General features: G+C 43.2%; 1 protein-coding gene across 1 annotated transcript in view; it reads left to right on the forward strand.

Moving 5' to 3' along the window:
* LOC137374314 (plastin-2-like) overlaps positions 1-20,072 on the forward strand; it is a 72,601-nt gene that overhangs the window by 19,686 nt on the left and 32,843 nt on the right. The window contains exons 4-8 of the mRNA XM_068040170.1: positions 5,828-5,954; positions 7,941-8,076; positions 16,586-16,667; positions 16,849-17,014; positions 18,829-18,971. Of these exons, the coding sequence (XP_067896271.1) occupies positions 5,828-5,954; positions 7,941-8,076; positions 16,586-16,667; positions 16,849-17,014; positions 18,829-18,971 (654 nt within the window). The remainder of the gene's footprint in view (positions 1-5,827; positions 5,955-7,940; positions 8,077-16,585; positions 16,668-16,848; positions 17,015-18,828; positions 18,972-20,072) is intronic.

A 20,072-nucleotide genomic window follows, 5' to 3' on the forward strand; every position in this document is an offset into this window, starting at 1 on the left:
CCTTTTTTCTCTCTCCCCCACGTCCCCCTCTCTCTCCCACCCCTCTCCACAACATAGGCGCCAAGTTTTTGGGGGTGTCAGAAACCTGCCTCTTGTGGGGAGCTGATTAAAACTAAGATTTTCATGTGGGGAAGCCTCTGTTATGGAGACTGGTTTCCTGTCCACTTAGAGCCAGTGGAAGCAGGAGTGGAGCTGGGTCGGATGAAGTGTTGCATTCATTTAGACTCCCCATGGCAGCCATTATTGAGGCTGCTGGCTGTCCACAGGGAGAGATCAGTTGATTATGCCAAAACCTTCCACTGTACCAGAGGGAAGTTGCAGGGGAGCCAGAGGTCTGGCAACTGAAGCAGGACTGCTCCTCGCTTCACCAATGCTGACCTGGATCTAATGCTGGATGCCATGAGAAAGAGGAGAAAGGTCCTCTTCCCAGAGGGTGGCAGGAGGCGGTCACCTCGTCATGAGCATAGGCATCTCTCTGTTCAGCATCATCTCCCTATGCCGCCTCTTCTCCCAACTCCTGTTCCTGGCTCCTCCCCCAGTGGGCTGTCTCCTTCCATGGTCTTATTTCCTCAAGGTCCACACCTCTCTGGAGGGCTATGTAATGGAGAGTGCAGCAGACCACCACAATGACGGAATCCTTGCAGGAGGGTATTGGAGGGTGCCACCTGACCTATCCAGGCACTGGAATTGCCTCTTCGGAAACCCGAAGGTCTGATCAGTGGTTGTCCTACTGAGCAGGTGGCATAGGCTGTATTGCCTCTGTGCCTTTGTCTGGGCCTCCCATGGAGGGGTCAGTAACCCATTGTTTCAAGGGATTTCCCTTGTCCCCTTGAATCCATCCACGCATGGGGGTCAGAGTAAAGATCTGAGGCAGCCTGGACTGGCTGAGGATGAAGGCGTCATGACAGCTGCAAGGAAAGTGCATGCACACACGGAGGAAACTCATTGTGCTGGAGTCCAGTTGGATGTTGAAGGAGTGGAAGCCCTTCCTATTGATGAATCTCACTGGCCAGTCACTGGGTGCCTTCACAGCCATATGGGGGCAATCAATGATGTCCTGCACTTGGGGGAATCCAGCGATGGAGGCGAAACCCAATTCCCTCTGCCCGTGCAATGCGGTATCTGTCATAAAGTGAATGTACTGTGCAGCTCTGGCAAAGAGGGCATCAGTGACCACCAAGATACAGTGGTGCACAGCTTTTTGAGATGCCACTGAGGTCCACAGCAAAGAAGTTCAAGTGACTTTGACGGCCATTGGCAGGGCATAGTGAGCAGTGCTGTGAGGTGTAAGATCTTTGGCGACAAGGGCACAGATCTCTGTGACCATCTGCCTGGAGAGTCACAGTCTCCTCAAGCATTGGATCTTGGTCATCCCCAGGTAGCTCTGTCTTCAGTGGTAGATCCTGTGTTGAGGGTTTGGCCTCTGTTGCCTTCCTGATCCTCTTTCCTCTCCCATGCCCTCCTGATGCCTGGAGTTCTGCCCTTCTGACCCAAAGTCTGACAGTAGTGCCCCCATTGCCAACTGCAGCCTTCCTTCTGAGCAGGCGGCCACCCAATTGTCCTTGGCAGCCTTGCTCCCTGCTCTTCTGCCTCTACTGTGCTAGGGAGTGACTACCCCATTCAGTGCTCAATGCTGCGTGCCCACTTTCCCTGCCACCTATGCAGTGCCAAGGACACCTCCTTACCAAAATCAGAGTCCCCTTTTGCCCTGCTACCTTCTTATGGTGCCAGGGTGATGCCCTGGGGCAGCCTTGACTGACTCCCCACTCTGTACCAGCCTCTCTTCAGCTGAATAGAAACTGACAGCTTCTGCAATCCATGTGCCCCTTTAATTATTTCATCCTCCCCCCTAACAAGCTCTTAACAAGCTTTTTAACTAATTTAATTGGCCTCAATAGGGAGGAGAGCAGGATTTCTGTCCTGCCCTGACCCCCACCCTGATTATCATTGCCGACGCCAGGAACAGTGTCCTATAAACTGACATGCCAGCCAGCGCCGTTATTTTCATGGGCCCCAAAAGTTCAGCTCAGAGTGTTCAAGAAATACAATATCGTTGAGAATTGGAGCACTCTCTTTGAACACCATAGATGTTTCTGTGGACTGAGGGTTGCAATGAGGTACCATCATGTGTTTACAGAGGGCATGAGCTCACTGGAACTCTGTGTTACCTGGAGTTTGGTAGGAAATCTGTCCCAAAGTGGCTAGTCCTGTTTGAGATTCATAGGGATTCTTTTTTCTCTGATATGGGTCAGAAAGTCTCGAGGGTTTTACAGCTTTTGCTCAAAAAATAGCCAGCAATAGAAACTGTGTCACAGTGGTTTCATTGGATGTATTATTCAGATGACTGTACTACATTTCCCTTGTGCTCCTATGTCCAAGCATGGTTGATATATGTAAATGGGCCATTAATGAGTGCATAATGTAGAAGGATCTTCACTGTTAAGATCTGGTAAGGAAAAGGACTTGCGAATGAACCTTGATCATCCTTTGAAAGTATATGGTCAGTTTGAAGCAATTATTAATAAGGTAGATTGACTACTGGAATACCCTTGGAGGCATTAAGTTCCAAACCAGAACCAGTCGTACTAACACTACTGATTAGTGGTGAGACCAATGTGGAGTATGATCTGCAGTTTTAGCTAGAGATGTGTTAGAAAGGCTTCAGAGAAGTAATCAAAATAATTCCAGGCTTTGGGGTTGAAGACTAAATCTGAAGAAAAGCTGAAGGGAATAGACCTGTTTATGTCAAAGCAAAGACTGACGGAGGGCATGGTATGGATCTGTAAAATAATAAGTATAAATAAGATTGAACTAAACTAATTACCCTGGAGAAAGTGTATAGCATTAGAGGATGCATGTACAAAATACACAATTCAAGCAAGATTAAAGTTTAGAGGAAACTTGTTTTTCTGCAAGATAGTCAGCATGTGGAGTAGACTCTCAGGGGAGGTTGTTATTTCGGATGAATTGATACTTTGACGATCTCTGTTGAAAAAGGATGTTCAGAAGAAGCATTAATAGCACTGCTTAATTATTTTTTAAGGGAAGATGGGGGAAGAAATTTAGATGATGGCAGAGTAACGACACATGGAGTCTGAATGGCCTTTACAAACTCCTGACTTTCTTGTGCCATGTATCCACTACTGGAAGGAAGCATTCAGTGGGGCGGCGCAGTGGTTAGCACCGCAGCCTCACAGCTCCAGCGACCCGGGTTCAATTCTGGGTACTGCCTGTGTGGAGTTTGCAAGTTCTCCCTGTGTTTGCGTGGGTTTCCTCCGGGTGCTCCGGTTTCCTCCCACATGCCAAAGACTTGCAGATTGATAGGTAAATTGGCCATTATAAATTGCCCCTAGTATAAGTAGGTGGTAGGGAAATATAGGGACAGGTGGGGATGTGGTAGGAATATGGAATTAGTGTAGGATTAGTATAAATGGGTGGTTGATGGTCGGCACAGTCTCGGTGGGCTGAAGGGCCTGTTTCAGTGCTAAATAAAAATAAAATAAAGATCTTCCTGCCTCTCGAGTTTAAATCAATTTAGATGCACTTTATTTTGCAAGTAACTATCACCTCTCCAATTCTAATTAAATAACATAAAACTAGATTTTCACAATGCACAGGGGTGTTTAACCATCCCTCCCTGGCCCCTTTCCCTTCCATTTTCTCTCTCTCTGAAGCAGGCTGGAAATATTCTCTTGTAACCTCTTCAAAAAAGTTAGGTTCCATGATACTGTTTACAAATTTGTTAAATAAGTGATTTATTCTAAAATACTGGACACGTATTGCTAAAAATGAATACTTTGCTTCATTTTCAATAGCTACATCAATCAATAACAAAATCAGCCAGTAAGGAGTCAATCCTACATTTTATCCTCAGGCAGATAGATCCCTCCTCTTTTAGGTAGACAACAATAAACTGGCCCTGTTACAGCGGCAGGAAGCTTAGTAAAAACCTTTCTTGCTTCTTTTACTCACCAATTAACCTCTTTCTCCCTTTCCCTCCTTTCTTGATGTTGGCCCTTTACTGGCTCATGGATTCATAAACACCAGGCACTCTCCTGCCCAAATAGTCATTACTTAAATTTGAGTCTGAACTGAAAAGCTCTTCCCCACTCTCCCTCCCCGCCCGCGCCCCCCCCCCCCCCACCCCCCCCCACAGCAGGATCACAGTTCAGCTTGATCCTATTCTCATCCAATCCATGTGGGAGTCATTAGATAATGATGAGAAATGGCTGCCCTGGTCATTTTCCCCTGCATAACCCAGAGGTCCTGAGACCAATTTGAGTAGTTCTATGCAGAGATCAACTAACTCCGAACAGGACCAAAGTATCAGACCTGGGAAATTCTTGTGTGTAAGACATGTTTACTAATTAAACAAAAGCACTGAGCCTCAATGCTGTTTTTGGGCCATCCCCACTTAAATCTGGCATTGCTATGGAAATGAAAGAGGGAGCATGTGTATTTGGGTGGATGCGATCTGTAACTGCAGACTGGAACCATGGTCATAACCCAAGAAAAATCTTCACCCATTTGAAGTGCAGGTTAATTCTGTTACAGGGGTCAGTAACAGATACCTAAACAAAATACTGCTGCTAAAATATTGTGCCTTTGAGATAATATATTAGACTTTTTCCCTTCTGGGCTTGAGTTCCACAACTATTTGAGCTGCCTTCCTCTGAGTGATCAAGACTGGGAATCAGCGTAAAAACTTTCAACAAATTTTTCATCATATAAGAAAATTGTCTAGATAAATCGTGTATTAAAATAATCAGCTTCATTATCTGGACATTATCACTATTATGTTTGTGAGATTTTGCTGTTTGCAAAAAGGCAGCTGCCATTTTTTGTATTATAACAGTAACTGCACTTCAAAAATATTTCTTTGGTTATGAAGTGTTTTGGGACATCCTGAAGATGTGAAAGGTGTAAATATAAGTTCTTAAATGTGTTTCTGTTTAGAGGAGAGAGAAAAATGACAAAGTTCTTAAAGTAAAAATCCTCAGATAAATAAACGTAATTTTAATCTAGAATTATCCAGGGAATTTTTTTCCCTAAAATCAGATTCTTTGAATCTTAGCGGTTTGCTATGGTTGAACAAGGAGTGAAGTTACAGTTATGAGGATAAACTGGACTTCATTAGAGTTGGGTAAGTTAAGGGGTGACCTGATCAATGTCTTCAAGATTATGAAGTATTATGAGAAGGTTATGGGTTGTTTTCACTGGTTGATGATAGTAACGAGCGCATGAAATAGAAAGAATCACAGAAGGTATTAAAGGGAGGTTAGAAAAGAATTCATCACATGGAAGCTTCTTAGAATGTGTAGCTCTCTGTCAGAAGCTGTGTTAAATTAAAGTTCATAAGTTCTTTTCAAAGTGAATTAGATGGTTGCTGGAATTGGAGGGTGTGGGAGCAGTAGGAGATCAGGATTAGACAGTGGTTTAGGGAGAAAAGCACACACCCAGATTTGATGGCCCATTTCTGGGCTAGAACATCCTTTGATTCCATTTTCACCTCCTGAATCCATTGTGGTAACTTGTTGCTGCAGTAAACCTGTTGCTGCCTTCTTTCATGCCATCTTGTTACTCTGCATACTTTTTTTTAATGGATGGTTGACAAATAACACTCATTGGGATGAAGCATAAACACAAGGCCCCACACTGGCAGTGGCTCCTCATAGTCTTAGCTCCAAATTGATTTATCATCTGTGTTCGTCTTGCTGATTTTTATAAAGCTCACTGCCAGAACTTGCTTGATGTTGATAAATCTTAGCTCCCCTATTGAAATATAAGAATAACAGTGGATAAATACTCATCTCTTGCATTTTCACAGCTTTACTATGGTTTAAAGAGCAGTGATGTTGCTAAAACATTCAGAAAGCAACTCTTAAAGAAGGAGGGAATCTGCGCTGTTCATGGGACTGAAAAATCCAGTGAAGGAACACAGCACTCCTACTCAGGTACTTCAGGGTGACTTGTTCATCTCACATAGTTTGAATTAAACTACATTCTAGTTTGGTGCAACAAAGTGGATTGGAATGTTTTTGATAGATGCTTTTAAGGGAAAGCTAGATAAACATATGAGAAAGGAATAGGAGGTTTTGGTGCTGAGGTTAGATGAAGAAGGGTGGGAGGAGGCTCATGTGCAGCCTAACCAAAGGCATAGACTAGTTGGGCTGAGTGGCCTATTTCTGTGCTGTGTATTCTATATAATTTTATGCTGAACACCTAGTCTACTTTTAAAGTAAGGGTTCAGAATGCATATGTATAGGTACTATATTATATGTAGTGATCGTGTAGTCTAAATGCAGCCTCAGAAAAATACATTCCATTTTAATGGTCTTTGGTCCAGGGACACAGGAACAACATCCTATTTAGCGGCTATGGCTTAATTAGCTTCCATAACATTGAACTAGAATTTGGTCTGAAATGTGGAAACATTGCACAAGCTGAGGCTAGTGTGACATGTGATATATATGTATCACAGACCTGTTCATCTCTGCAATGTATGCACATGTGAGTGTTTCTTTTCAGACTAAGGTTTTTGTACCTGGATACTAGAATAAAGCACCATAGATTAAAATTGGCAAAAGAATAATTGAGGACAGGCGTCAGGCAGGACGTCATTTTAGAGTGGTTAACATTTGGAATGTTCTTCTGGACCAGAGTAGTGGAGGTGAAAAGAGACAGCCAGATGGTGGGATGATGGCTGTAGATTGTTGTTTTAAATTCTGGATAGATGATGTTAGTGGGCCAAAGGACCTCCTTCCCTTGCATTTACCTTCTGACCTGCACAAATCTACTACTTTCATAGGCTTTAGGCATATAAAAATGCACAGTCTGACCCCACTTTAACATTTAATAGACTCACTCCTGTGTACTGAATATTTTACTTATTACAGTTATTACTTTTTAAATCTAACTCTATCATCTTTACTAATGTATATATTTCTGGTATGTGAATATAAATTAATAACCTGCAGAGCACGTCAAACCAATTCAGTATTAAGTGAATGTTGCAGCTATCTAATCCTGAAAGATTTCGAATCCATCTCATATATGAATGATATGTAATGCCACTTGCTGGTTCATTCCTCAGGGCAATGCCTTAACCAATCAAAGTCAAGCTGCCTGGTTTAAATTTCAAACAAAGCTTGGCAGTTAACTGAGAGTTGCCATAAACTAGTGTATTCTCCATGGCAATGCCTCTACCAATCAGAGTCCACTTGCCAACCAATCAGCACTCTCTTCTCATACAGTATAAATTTGTTGCTTTCCCTTACATTAGTATTCTTGTGAATTGTCCTGATGAGTGCAAGACGAAGAGCTTCAACAAAATGTTTGTTTTCAGCAGTACTCAAGTTCTGTACTGCCAAAAAATTTGCAAATTTCTGAGAAAAGGTTAAAGTAATGAAGCTTTTTTTTAAAACATTGCAGGAATTGATGATTGCAGCTATCAGTAGCCTCCTCACTGTGTCTTGCACACATGCAGGACATCGTGGGTGAAGTGGAATTTCCCCGATCATAATTGAGTCATTTAACTGGAGTCCCTGTACGCTGCACAGATCAGTGATAAAACTAGGGCTCCTTAACTGAAGTGTATAGGACTCTGATTGCAAATACTATGTTATTGGCTCACATTTCTTTGTTGATGCTTGTTTTTAAGCAGGAACAAGTGTTTTGTGACAAGTGTTGAAAAGTCTGTCCCTCTTAATTTTGGCAGTATGAATTTTGTGCTCTCAATTATTGATATGTTACTGTCTTGTAAGATACTGTGGACTGCACGTTGTACTATATATAATGTACAGGGGAGGGGAAAACCAAAGAGATACTTTTGAGAAAATTTTGAAGACATTGATTGGTCTAGAAATCTTCAGCACTCTGAGGCCTTTCCTATCATCTTGGAGCAATAAATTACCATTCAAGTATCATCTTATTACTTGTAGAGGAAGAAAGATATGCCTTTGTTAATTGGATCAACAAGGCTTTGGAGAAGGATCCAGACTGTCAGCAAATGATTCCTATGGATGCCAATAGTGACACTGAACTTTTTGCTGCAGTTGGGAATGGCATTATCCTTTGGTAAGTATTTCAGCTTTTCCTCATAAATACCTGCCAGGGTCACTGTGATCTAAAACAGTCTGTCAGTCTTTGCCCCCTGTTTCACCAAGTAGAATGGGGAATATAAGACATTTGTCCTATAACTGATAAGAGCCTATTCTGGTTTGGCTATCTGCAGTAAAAGCACCTTTACCTAAACCTGTTTCTGCACTGCCACCAACAGCATCCCTGCCTTTGCCAATTTATTTATTTTATTTATTTATTTAGAGATACAGCACTGAAACAGGCCCTTTAGCCCACTGAGTCTGTGCCAACCATCAACCACCCATTTATACTAATCCTACATTAATCCAATATTCCTATCACATCCCCACCTTCCCTCAGTTCCCCTACCTATACTAGGGGCAATGTATAATAGCCAATTTACTTATCAACCTGCAAGTCTTTGGCTGTGGGAGGAAACCGGAGCACCCGGCGAAAACCCACGCGGTCACAGGGAGAACTTGCAAACTCCACACTGGCAGTACCCAGAATCGAACCCGGATTGCTGGAGCTGTGAGGCTGCGGTGCTAACCACTGTGCCACCACTGTGTTGCCCCTGTCACCAAGGAACCACTGGCAGCAGTGCCATTGCTGCATTCTATGTCTGCACTTTACAGAAGACTAAACTTTTATAAATGGGCGGCACAGTGGTGCAGTGGTTAGCACCGCAGCCTCACAGCTCCAGGGACCCGGGTTCGATTCTGGGTACTGCCTGTGTGGAGTTTGCAAGTTCTCCCTGTGTCTGCGTGGGTTTTCCCCGGGTGCTCCGGTTTCCTCCCACAGCCAAAGACTTGCAGGTGATAGGTAAATTGGCTGTTGTAAATTGCCCCTAGTGTAGGTAGGTGGTAGGGAATAAGGGATTACTGTAAGGTTAGTATAAATGGGTGGTTGTTGGTCGGCACAGACTCGGTGGGCCGAAGGGCCTGTTTCAGTGCTGTATCTCTAAATAAATAAATAAAAAGAAAATAAAAGCATTTGCCATAATAGTCACCACTGATTTTTAGAATAGGTGGGAAGAATCTGAACATATACTCTGCTCAGTGAACATTCAAATATCAAATGTATTACTTGCAGAATTGGGGATCAGACCCCAACTGGAGTGTTGCATTCAAACCTCAGGTAGGCTATATTGATCTTGGAAGGGAGGTGCAGTGCAGATTTACCATGGGAACATAGGAACAAGAGTAGGCAATTTAGCTCCTTGTACCTGTTCTGCCTTTCAATGAGATCATGGCTGATCTATGACCAAACTCCATACACCTACCTTCGCTCCATATCCCTTAATACCTTTGGGTAACAAAAATCAAACAACCTCAGATTTAAAATTAACAGTTAATCTGGCATCAATTGCTGCTTGTAGAAGAGAGTTCCAAACTTCTACCACCCTTTGCATGTAGAAGTGTTAATTTCATTCCTGAAAGGTCTAGCTCTAACTTTTAGACTATGCCGCTGAATCCTAGACTCCCCAACCAGCAGAAATAGGGTAGATAAAGAGAAACTGTCAGTTTCCCTTAATATCTTGAGGACTTCAATCAAATCACCCCTTAACCTTCTAAGTTCCACCAAAATGATACCAGGGCTTAAAGGATTAAATAATGAGGGCAGGTTCCATAGACCAGGCTTGTATTCCCCTGATTTTTAGAAGATTAGAGGTGATTAAAGAACTTAATAGAGTAGATACAACGAAACTATTTCCTCTGGTGGAGGAATCCAAAACAAGAGGGAATAACCTTAAACTTAGAACCAGGCCATTCGGGAGTGAAATCAGGAAACAGTTTTTCACACAAAGATAGTGGAAATCTGGAATTCTCTTCTGCCAATCAGCTGTGGATGCTGGGTCCATTGAAATTATCAGGTCTGAGATCGATAGACTTTTACTAAGCAAGAGTACCGAGAGATATGGAGCAAAGGAAAATAAGTGGAATTAAATCCTAAATTCAGACTGCTTTATAAGATCATCCATAGTGGAGCAGGCTTGAGGGACTGAATGGCCTCCTCCTGTTCCTATGTTCCTGTTTTATTTAATGCAGCCTTCCTTATGCAGATATCCAACTTCATCTGGTCTTCAGGGACCTCTTGCTTGACTACTATCGTTGCTCTCTTTATTTCTCCATTTATATTCCAAGATCTATTTCTGTTAAAAAGGGTTCTTCTTCTCCTCTACACCACCTCCCCACCCCCACCCCACCTCATAGCTGGGAGTGCAGTTCTGATACCAGCTAGGCAACAAAGGGCAATAAACTGGCAGCACCTTTTGCATCAATATTACCTCCTCCTGATGGGAATGCAGCAAGTGGAGGCCAGGAACTTGCCCCAGGCAATGTATCTAAGACAAGGAGATGGTGGTAATTGAACTTCCATCATTCTGTGCTACCTACACTTTATTTCAAAATCATCTCCATATCACATAGATCCTAGCAATGGCTATAAACCCATTTAACCACCCTTATTTAAAAATTAAATTCACTGTACATGGGTTTCAGATACACTTTGAGCATCCTTTCTATCTACTATCCACTAATAACACCATACAGATAAGGCAATTTGCAGTTTAAATCCTAAGTTCAGACTGCTTTATATGTTTATCATTTTCAGGATGTAGGTGTCACTGGCGAGGCCAGTATTTATTGCACATCCCTACTTTCCCTTGAGGTGGTGGTGGTGCACCACTGCCTTGAACCTCTGCCAAGGGTGGAGAGAGTAGATGTTTAAGCCAGTGGATGGGGTGCCAATCAAGTGAATTGCTTTTTCCTGAATAGCATTGAGTTTCTTAAGTGTTGGGACTGCCCCCATCCAGGCACTTGGAGTATTCCATCACACTCCTGGCTTGTGCCTTGTAGGTGGTAGAGCGGCTTTGGGGAGTCAGGAGGTGAGCCACTCAGGGCTAAATACCCAGTCTCTGACCTGCTGTAGTAGCCATGCAATTTATGTGGCTATTCCAGTTCTTGTCTGGTCAGTGGTGACTTCCAGGTTGTTGATGCAGATCTCAGTGATGGTAGTATCATTGAATATGAAAGGGAGGTGATTAGGCGCTCTCTCATGTTGGAGATGGTCATTGCCTATCACTTGTGCGGTATGAATGTTACTTGCCACTTATTATCCCAAGCCTGAATGTTGTCTAGGTCCTGCTGCATGCGGGCACGGACTGCTTCATTATCTGAAGAGTTATGAATGGGACTGAGCACTGTGCAATCATCAGCGAAGAACCCCATTTCTGACCTTAAGTTGGAAGGTAGGTAATTGATAAAGCAGCTGAAGATAGTTGGGCCTAGGACCCTGCCATACGGAACTCCTGCAGTGATGTCCCGGGACTGCGATGATTGGCCTCCAATGAATAAATCATATTTATTTCTGCCATCTTCCTTCATATTATAAACATTATACAGGCATGATCTAATTACATATTCAAAGTGTGACACCAGAGAAAGTTAGGTATATTATATGCTCGAGTAATTCCAGAAATTTTGTTCAAATGGGTATTAATCTTGAGTTGTGTTTCAGTGTCCTGGCCAATATTCCTTCCTCAATGAACAGCATTAAAACAGGTTATCTGTTCATTCAACCTTTAACCTCTTAGTCCCCCACCCCACAAAATCATCTTCCACCTCCTTCCGAAGATCCACAACCAGGACTGCCCTGGTAGAACCATCATTTCAGCCTGTTCTTGCCCCGCGCAATTTCTATTTCCTATCTCGCATCTGTTTTATACCCCCGACTCTTCTGATGTCCTCCACCACTAAGTTTCCAGTTTCATGGCCTTGATCGTCGTCTTTTCACCATGGACATCCAATCCTTTCACACCTCCAGCCCCCACCACGACATTCGGTGGACCTTCTGATGCCTTTATGAATGGAGTTCCAAACAGTCTCCATCCATCACCACCCTCCTCCGCCTGGCTCAATTTGTTCTTGATTGACAACTTCTCCTTTGATTCTCCTTTGATATCAGTCAATTCAATTCAATCCACATGATATGAAGAAACAGCTGAAGACACTGGATACTGCAAAAGCTATGGGCCCTGACAACATTCTGGCATTAGTAATGAAGATCTGTGCTCCAGAACTTGCCGCGCCCCTAGCCAGACTGTTTCAGTACAGCTACAACACTGGCGTCTACCCAACAATGTGAAAAATTGCCCAGATATGTCTTGTATACAAAAAGGAGGACAAATCCAACCCAGCCAATTACTGCCCTATCAGTCCACTCTTGATCATCAGCAAAGTAATGGAAGGTGTCGTCGACAGTGCAATCAAATGGCACATACTCAGCACTAACCTGCTCACTGAAGCTCAGTTTGGGTTCCACTAGGGCCACTCAGCTCCTGATCTCATTACAGCCTAGGTCTAAAAGGGCTGAATTCCAGAGGTGAGGTGAGAGTGACTGCCCTTGACATCAAGGCAGCATTTGACCAAGTGTGGCATCAAGGAGCCCTAGCACAACCGGAGTCAACAGGAATCCAGAAAACTTTCCACTGGTTGGAGTCATACCTACCACAAAGGACATCACTGCAGGAGTTTCTCATGGTACTGTCCCAGGCCCAACCATCTTCAGCTGCTTCATCATAAAGTCAGAGTGAGGATGTTTGCTGATGACTGTACAATGTTCAGCACCATTTGCAACTCCTCATACTGAAGCAGTCCGCATTGATGTGCAGCAAGACCTGGAGAACATTCAGGCTTGGGCTGATAAGTGACTAGTTACATTCGTGCCACCCAAGTGGCATGCAATGACCATCTCCAACAAGAGAAAATCTAACCATCTCCCTTTGACATTCAATGGCAATACCAACACTGATTCCCCCACTATCAACATCCTGGGGGTTACCACTGAACAGAACCAGCCATATAAGTACTGTGGCTACAACAGCAGGTCAGAGGCTAGGAATTCTGCAGTGAGTAACTCACCACCTGACTCCCCAAAGCCTTTCTACCATCTACAAGGCACAAGTCAGGAGTGTGATGGAATAGTCTCCCCTTGCCGCGATGAGTGCAGCTCCAACAACACTTAAGCTTGCCACCTTCCAGGACAAAGCTGCCGGCTTGATTGGAACCCCATCCACCACCTTCAACATTCACTCCCTGCACCACAGACACACAGTAGCAGCAGTGTGTACCATCTACAAGATGCACTGCAGCAACTCACCAAGGCTTTTAACAGCACCTTCCAAATCCATGACCTCTACCACCTAGAAGGACAAGGGCAGCAGATGCATGGGAACACCAACACCTGCAAGTTCCCCTCCAAGTCATACACTATCTTGACTTGGAACTATATCAGCGTTCCTTCACAGTCACTGGGTCAAAATCCTGCAACTCCCTTCCTAACAGCACTGTGGGTGTACCTACACCCCAAGGACTGCAACGGTTCAAGAAGGCAGTACAGGAAAGATGTGATTAAGCTAGAGAGGGTGCAGAAAAGATTCACAAGGATGTTGCATGGTTTGGAGGGCTTGAGTTATAAAGAGAGATTGGATAGGCTGGGTCTGTTTTCCCTGGAGCGAAGGAGGCTGAGAGGGGACATGATAGAGGTATAGAAAATTATGAGAGGCATAGATAGGGTAGATGGCCAGAGTCTGTTGCCCATGGTAGGGGTGACTAAAATTAGAGGGCATAGATTTAAGGTGAGAGGGAGGAGGTTTAAAGGGGATCAAAGGGGTAAATTTTTCACACAAAGAATAGTGGGAATCTGGAATGAGCTGCCTGAGGAGGTGGTGGAGGCAGGAACAGTAGCGACATTTAAGAGGCATCTGGACAGGTACTTGAATGAGCAAGGCATAGAGGGATATGGAATTAATGAAGGCAGGTGGGATTAGTATAGATAGGCATTATGGTCGGCATGGACACGGTGGGCCGTAGGGCCTGTTTCTATGCTGTACGACTCTGACTCTAAGGCAGCTCACCACTACATTCTCAAGGGCAATTAGGGACGGGCAATAAATGCTGGCCTAGCCAGTGATGCCCACATCCCGTGAAAGAACTAAAAAAAAAAAACTCTCTTCCTCCAAGTAAAAGGTGTCACTATGGGAACAAATGTGGGTCCTAGCTATGCCTGCATTTTCAGGGGATATGTGGGAGACACATTTGATGAAATTTGGTTGACGTTACTGGATCAAATCAGTGCATCCTTGTTGATCGGATCTGCCCACCATTGTGTCATCATTGTACTGTCTGGTTACTGTAATACTTGCCACTGATGTCCTCTGCTTAGCATATGTAGGCCAGCACATACCTCATGGGACTGTGGACCCCCATCTCAGGGTTGGCTACTCTTAGAAAGGTTCAACTGTCGATAACATGATGCTTCTCAAAACAGCAGGGTTTTCTCTCAGTGGTATCCCACTTCTGGCTCTGATATTAGAGTCATAGAGAGATACAGCACTAAAACAGGCCCTTCGGCCCACCGAGTCTGTGCCGACCATCAACCACCCATTTATGCTAATCCTACATTAATATATAGTAAGCAATCTTAACATAAAACTAACAAAATGTTTAGGTTTAACAAATAGTTTTGCCTAAGGCAGATACACCGATGTAGGGTCCTTATATCTGCACAGATGAGTCAAAGGAGCACTTTCTTATTCCAAGGTAATCTAACATTCATGCCACATGGTGCCAAATCAAATATAGAGTAATACATACCACTGCAAGCATGGCATGAATGACGGTGAGTGTCCATAATTCTTACCAATGTCCTACCTCTCTGTTTCCAGGGAGTCGCCTGTCTTTAGGGAACTGGAGGCCTGCCATTTATTTCAACCGTTGCCCCATATGTGTCAGGGGCTATTGGCAATTGTACTCTTCAACTAAAAGCAGCTTGCCATAGGTGGTTTCACAATTCACATCTCTCCTTTTGCCACTACCTTTACCGAATGTTGGTTTAGCATTGTGATTTTGGTGTGAGTTGTGAAGCTGTTCCCTGACTGACCCATCGGTTCTGGCAATAGGGACAGAAGGATACAACATTCACCTCCACTTCTAGCAACTTTGTGCTAGATATTTTGATGCCTGACCTTGATGGAGTCAACTCCGATTGCCATGAAAAGAGCCCCTCTCCTCTCTATGACCTGCACTACAGGTTCAGACAGAGGTCCATCGGTGAACGGAGTTTCCCTTTTCCCAGGGGGGAGACTCGGGAAGTGTGCTGTTTGCAGCTGAGCTAATATCACTGGGTATTAAACATACATTAAGTGTGAAACCGTCATTGTCGGAAGTAAATTGGGTTTGGCCAGGTTTCTGATGATGAAAAGGTCCTCATGGAAAATGAAAGAATATTGGTGGTGTCGTAAATAGTGAGGAGGAAAGCCTTAGATTACAGGATGATATAGATGGGCTGGTAAGATGGGCGGAGCAGTGGCAAATGGAATTTAATCCTGAGAAGTGTGAGGTGATGCATTTTGGGAGGACTAACAAGGCAAGGGAATATACAATGGATGGTAGGACCCTAAGGAGTTCAGAGGATCAGAAGGACCTTGCTTGTCCATAGATCACTGAAGGCAGTAGTACAGGTAGTTAAGGTGGTTAGGAAGGCATATGGAATACTTGCCTTTATTAGATGAGGCATAGAATATAAGAGCAGGGAGGTTATGATGGAGCTGTATAAAATGCTAGTTAGGCCACAGCTGGAGTGCTGTGTGCAGTTCAGGGCACCACACTATAGGAAGGATGTGATTGTACTGGAGAGGGTGCAGAGGAGATTCACCAGGATGTTGCCTGGGCTGGAGCATTTCAGCTATGAAGAGAGACTAAAAGGCTAGAGTTGTTTTCCTCAGAGCAGAGAAGGCTGAGGGGGACGTGATTGAGGTATACAAAATTATGAGGGGCATTGAGGAGTGGAGGGATCAATAACCAGGGGGCATAGATTTAAGGTAAGGGGCAGGAGGTTTAGAGGGGATTTGAGGAAACAAATTTTCACTCAGAGGGTGGTTGGAATCTGGAACACACTGCCTGAAGAGGTGGTAGAGGCAGGAACCCTTACAACATTTAAGAAGTATTTAGATGAGCACTTGAACCACCATAGCATACAAGGCTACGGGCCAAGTGCTGGAAAATGGGATTAGAATAGTTAGGTGCTTGATGGCTGGCACAAACACGATGGGCCGAAGGGCCTGTTTCTGTGCTGTATAACTCTATGACTCTATTAACATGGTCGATGAAGATATCAATTCTCCTAGATCCAGAAACAGGGAGGCATATCCAAGTGATGCTGATGGAAACCTAGAAGCAAGTCACATATCTGCTGTCATAACTGGAAAATTCTTCATAGTGTTGTGGGATCCAAAATGGAAGAATGAATAAGATAATACTATACATCCCATTTAATATCTGATTTTTTTAAAAAACAAATTGTCTCTTGTTCGTACTTGCCTCTGAAAAGGTAACCTATTGTGAGGTTGGTTTGTTTCAATTTTCTTTGCTTTGCAGGTTACTGGTTCTTTGTCATGGATCTTAATCATTTTGAACATTCTTGTTTAACTTCTATTTTAATCTAGTAAAATGATCAATCTGTCAGTGCCTGACACCATCGATGAGAGGACGATTAACAAAAAGAAGCTCACCCCTTTCACTATACAGGTACTGGGATCAACATGCATTGGCTAAATTAGTTAAAACATGCACGCCATTTTAACACCAGAGTTGATGTGCTTGCCTTTGACACCAAATACATTGCTAGCCATCACAGTGACTTTGTTTTGTCCTAAACATTACACTTGCAGATGTTTACCATTGCTTCCAATCTTCCATATTTTTACAGGAAAATTTGAATCTGGCTTTGAATTCTGCCTCAGCAATTGGGTGCCATGTTGTTAATATCGGTGCTGAGGATTTTAAAGAGGGGAAGCCTCACCTTGTGTTAGGTCTTTTGTGGCAGGTTATCAAAATTGGCCTGTTTGCGGACATCGAACTGAGCAAAAATGAAGGTAGGTGCTTGTATCTCTTGATAGGCAGCTATCAGACCCCTCACAATTTTTGGTTTTAAGATTAATTAAGACTTGAGGAAGAAAGGGCAAGAATTATTCAGCTCATAGGAGCAAGAGTAAGCCATTTAGTCTCTTAAGCCTATTCTGCCATTCATTTAAATCATGGCTGATCTGCATCTTAACTCCAACAACTTGGTTCCGTAACCCTTAATACCTTTACCTAACAAAAACCTATCAATCTCAGTTTTGACATTTTCAATTGACCCCCTGACTCAACATAATTCTTTTGTTGGGGGGGGTGTGAGGGCGTGGTGGTGAAGAGTTCCAGATTCCCACTACCCTTTGAAGAAGTACTTTCTGACATCACCTCTGAATGGCCTAGATGTAATTTTAAGGTTGTGCTCCCTTTATTTTATTTATTTACTTTATTTAGAGATACAGCACTGAAACAGGCCCTTCGGCCCACCGAGTCTGTACTGACCATCAACCACCCATTTATACTAATCCTACACTAATCCCATATTCCTACCACATCCCCACCTGTCCCTATATTCCCCTACCACCTACCTATATTAGGGGCAATTTATAATGGCCAATTTACCTATCTACCTGCAAGTCTTTGGCTGTGAGGAAACTGGAGCACCCGGCAAAAACCTTGTTCTGGACTCTCCCACCAGAGGAAATGGTTTCAAGCTATCTATCCTGTCAACTCCTTTAATTGTCTTAAACATCTCAGTTAGCTCACCCTTAATCTTCTTTATTCAAGGGAATACAAGCCTAATTTATGCAACCTGCCCTCATAGTTCAAACCTTTTAGCCCTGGTATCATTCTAATGAATCTGCGCCACACCAACTCCATTTGTCCCTAATGACAGATTCTAATAACTTGCCCACAATGGATGTTAGACCAGTAGGTCTATAATTTCCTGGTCTATGAATCCACCCTGAGAATGAATATTAAAACTTTTCTTTAATTTCCCTCCTCAGCCATAGTCAAGGGGTGAAAAATCTACGTGAATGTTTCTTTCGTTCTCTCAGACGTAGCTTGAGCACAGCCTGTATAACCTCCTGTATAACATCTTTATCCACGAGGATGTCCATTACCAATAAATTAGAGTTAGATTTTAACCTGGGTCACCATGCGTGAACAGTGCAGTAGCGGCTCGAGTGTGTATTGCTGCCCTGTTTACGCCACTATTCAATCTTCAAAGGGCCTGCTGATTGATAGCATTGGGTCTCTTTAATACACAAATTGATGTCCCACAATGTGCGTGATTTTCCACCCGTTCATGCGAATTGTGGGCAGTGCTCCCTTGATTTTTTGATAAGCTGCCCGCACGGGGTCAATAACCAATAGCATTAATGGGTGGAAAGAATCAGAGACTGGGTGACAAATTCAGTTCCTCCTGTAAAATGTCTAATCAGTGACCCTTGTACCTCCATTAAGTTGGGATTACAAGGTATCAGTTCACCAAGCCTGTTTTTTAATTGATCATTTTGTAATTGCTTGAAACTAGTTGTCATTCAGCAAAGTTGAGTTCATGGAAAAAGAGTTGTCAGTTGTAACATTGCGTTCTGATACATCATAGAAGTTGTACTTTTTATCTAACTGCAAATAAGCCTCTGCTCCCCACCTCCCCCGCGCAGAGCTGGCAATCGATGCTGTACAATAATTATTAATGATGGAAGTATACCACTGTTACCCCCTTTTTGCTTTTTGTCTGTATCAAATCACCACTACAGAATGCTGACCTTGATGAGTTATTAGTAACAGGGAGCAGCCACTGTTATTTACAAGAGGCGTTTGTTTTCAGCACTGATTGCCCTGCTCCGGGAGGGTGAAGATCTGGAGGACCTGATGAAACTGTCCCCTGAGGAGCTGCTGCTACGTTGGGCTAACTACCATCTGGAAGGTGCCGGCTGCCCAAAAGTTAACAACTTCAGCACTGATATCAAGGTACAAATGACAAGTTCAGAAGAAAATTGTTTAGTATTTTTCAATCTCATGTACTATATGAGAGAAGCTGATGGAAGATAGGCTTTATGGTCTATGCTGTTTTAAATTGACTGGAATGTGATCCACCCAAATTTTTTATTGAGGCTGGTGGCTGCTTATGTTCTTTCATAGAATTATGCTTTATATGATTTTTACAAGGCTGCAATTTAACTACCTCATTGGTATAAAGAAATATTCGAGAATTCTCCATCCAGTTCCTAATAGGATATGAGCCCACAACTCTGAACTTTTTTTTAATTTGTTCTCTGGATATGTGTGTGATGCTGGCAAGGTCACATTTATTGCCCATCCCAAATTCTCCTGAGGAGATGATTGTGGATCTTCATCCTGAACCACTACAGTCCTGGTGGTGATGGTGTTAGGTGGGGAATTCACTGCACAGGCAGTCTTGACTGTTAGAGGCTCTCCGGATGACTGGTGTAGTGCAATTACCATAGGCATACTTTGCTTATTCTTCCACTCATTAGTAATAAGCCATGTTGCTGGGAAGAGTAGGACAGCTTTCACTCTGCACTTGGCCCATGCTATACAAGACTTGTTCAACACTTGGTGCTGCCACTGGTTGCAAAAGATAAAGCGACCAGTATTTTAACAGTCCCCTTCCTGAACCTTTGTAATAATTTAGCAGTTCTTGAAAGAAATCATTCAATTGCACCCTACTTTTATAAATTATTTTCTCCTAAATTCTTTAGAAAGGATAGAACTTGCATTTATATAGCAGCTTTCACATCCTCAAAGACATCCCAAAACATCTAAAGCCAATGAAATACTTTTTAATATAGGCAAACATGATAGTGAATTTGTACATAGCATGGTCCCATAAACATTAATGAGAAGGATGATCAGATAACCTGTTTAACTGATGTTGGTTTCAAGATTATCTGTCATGACCTCCTCAGATCAGCTGATGTCTGAATTCCTAAAGGAGAGGGGGCCGATGGAAGAGAGCATTCTGATTCTGTGGTGCACCACGTTGGTGCATTAGAGCAGTGCCTCACTGCTGATTCATGAGAAGACTTTTCTAAAGTAGACAATGTCTGT

Source organism: Heterodontus francisci, chromosome 10 (assembly GCF_036365525.1).
Source record: "Heterodontus francisci isolate sHetFra1 chromosome 10, sHetFra1.hap1, whole genome shotgun sequence".
Taxonomy (NCBI): domain Eukaryota; kingdom Metazoa; phylum Chordata; class Chondrichthyes; order Heterodontiformes; family Heterodontidae; genus Heterodontus; species Heterodontus francisci.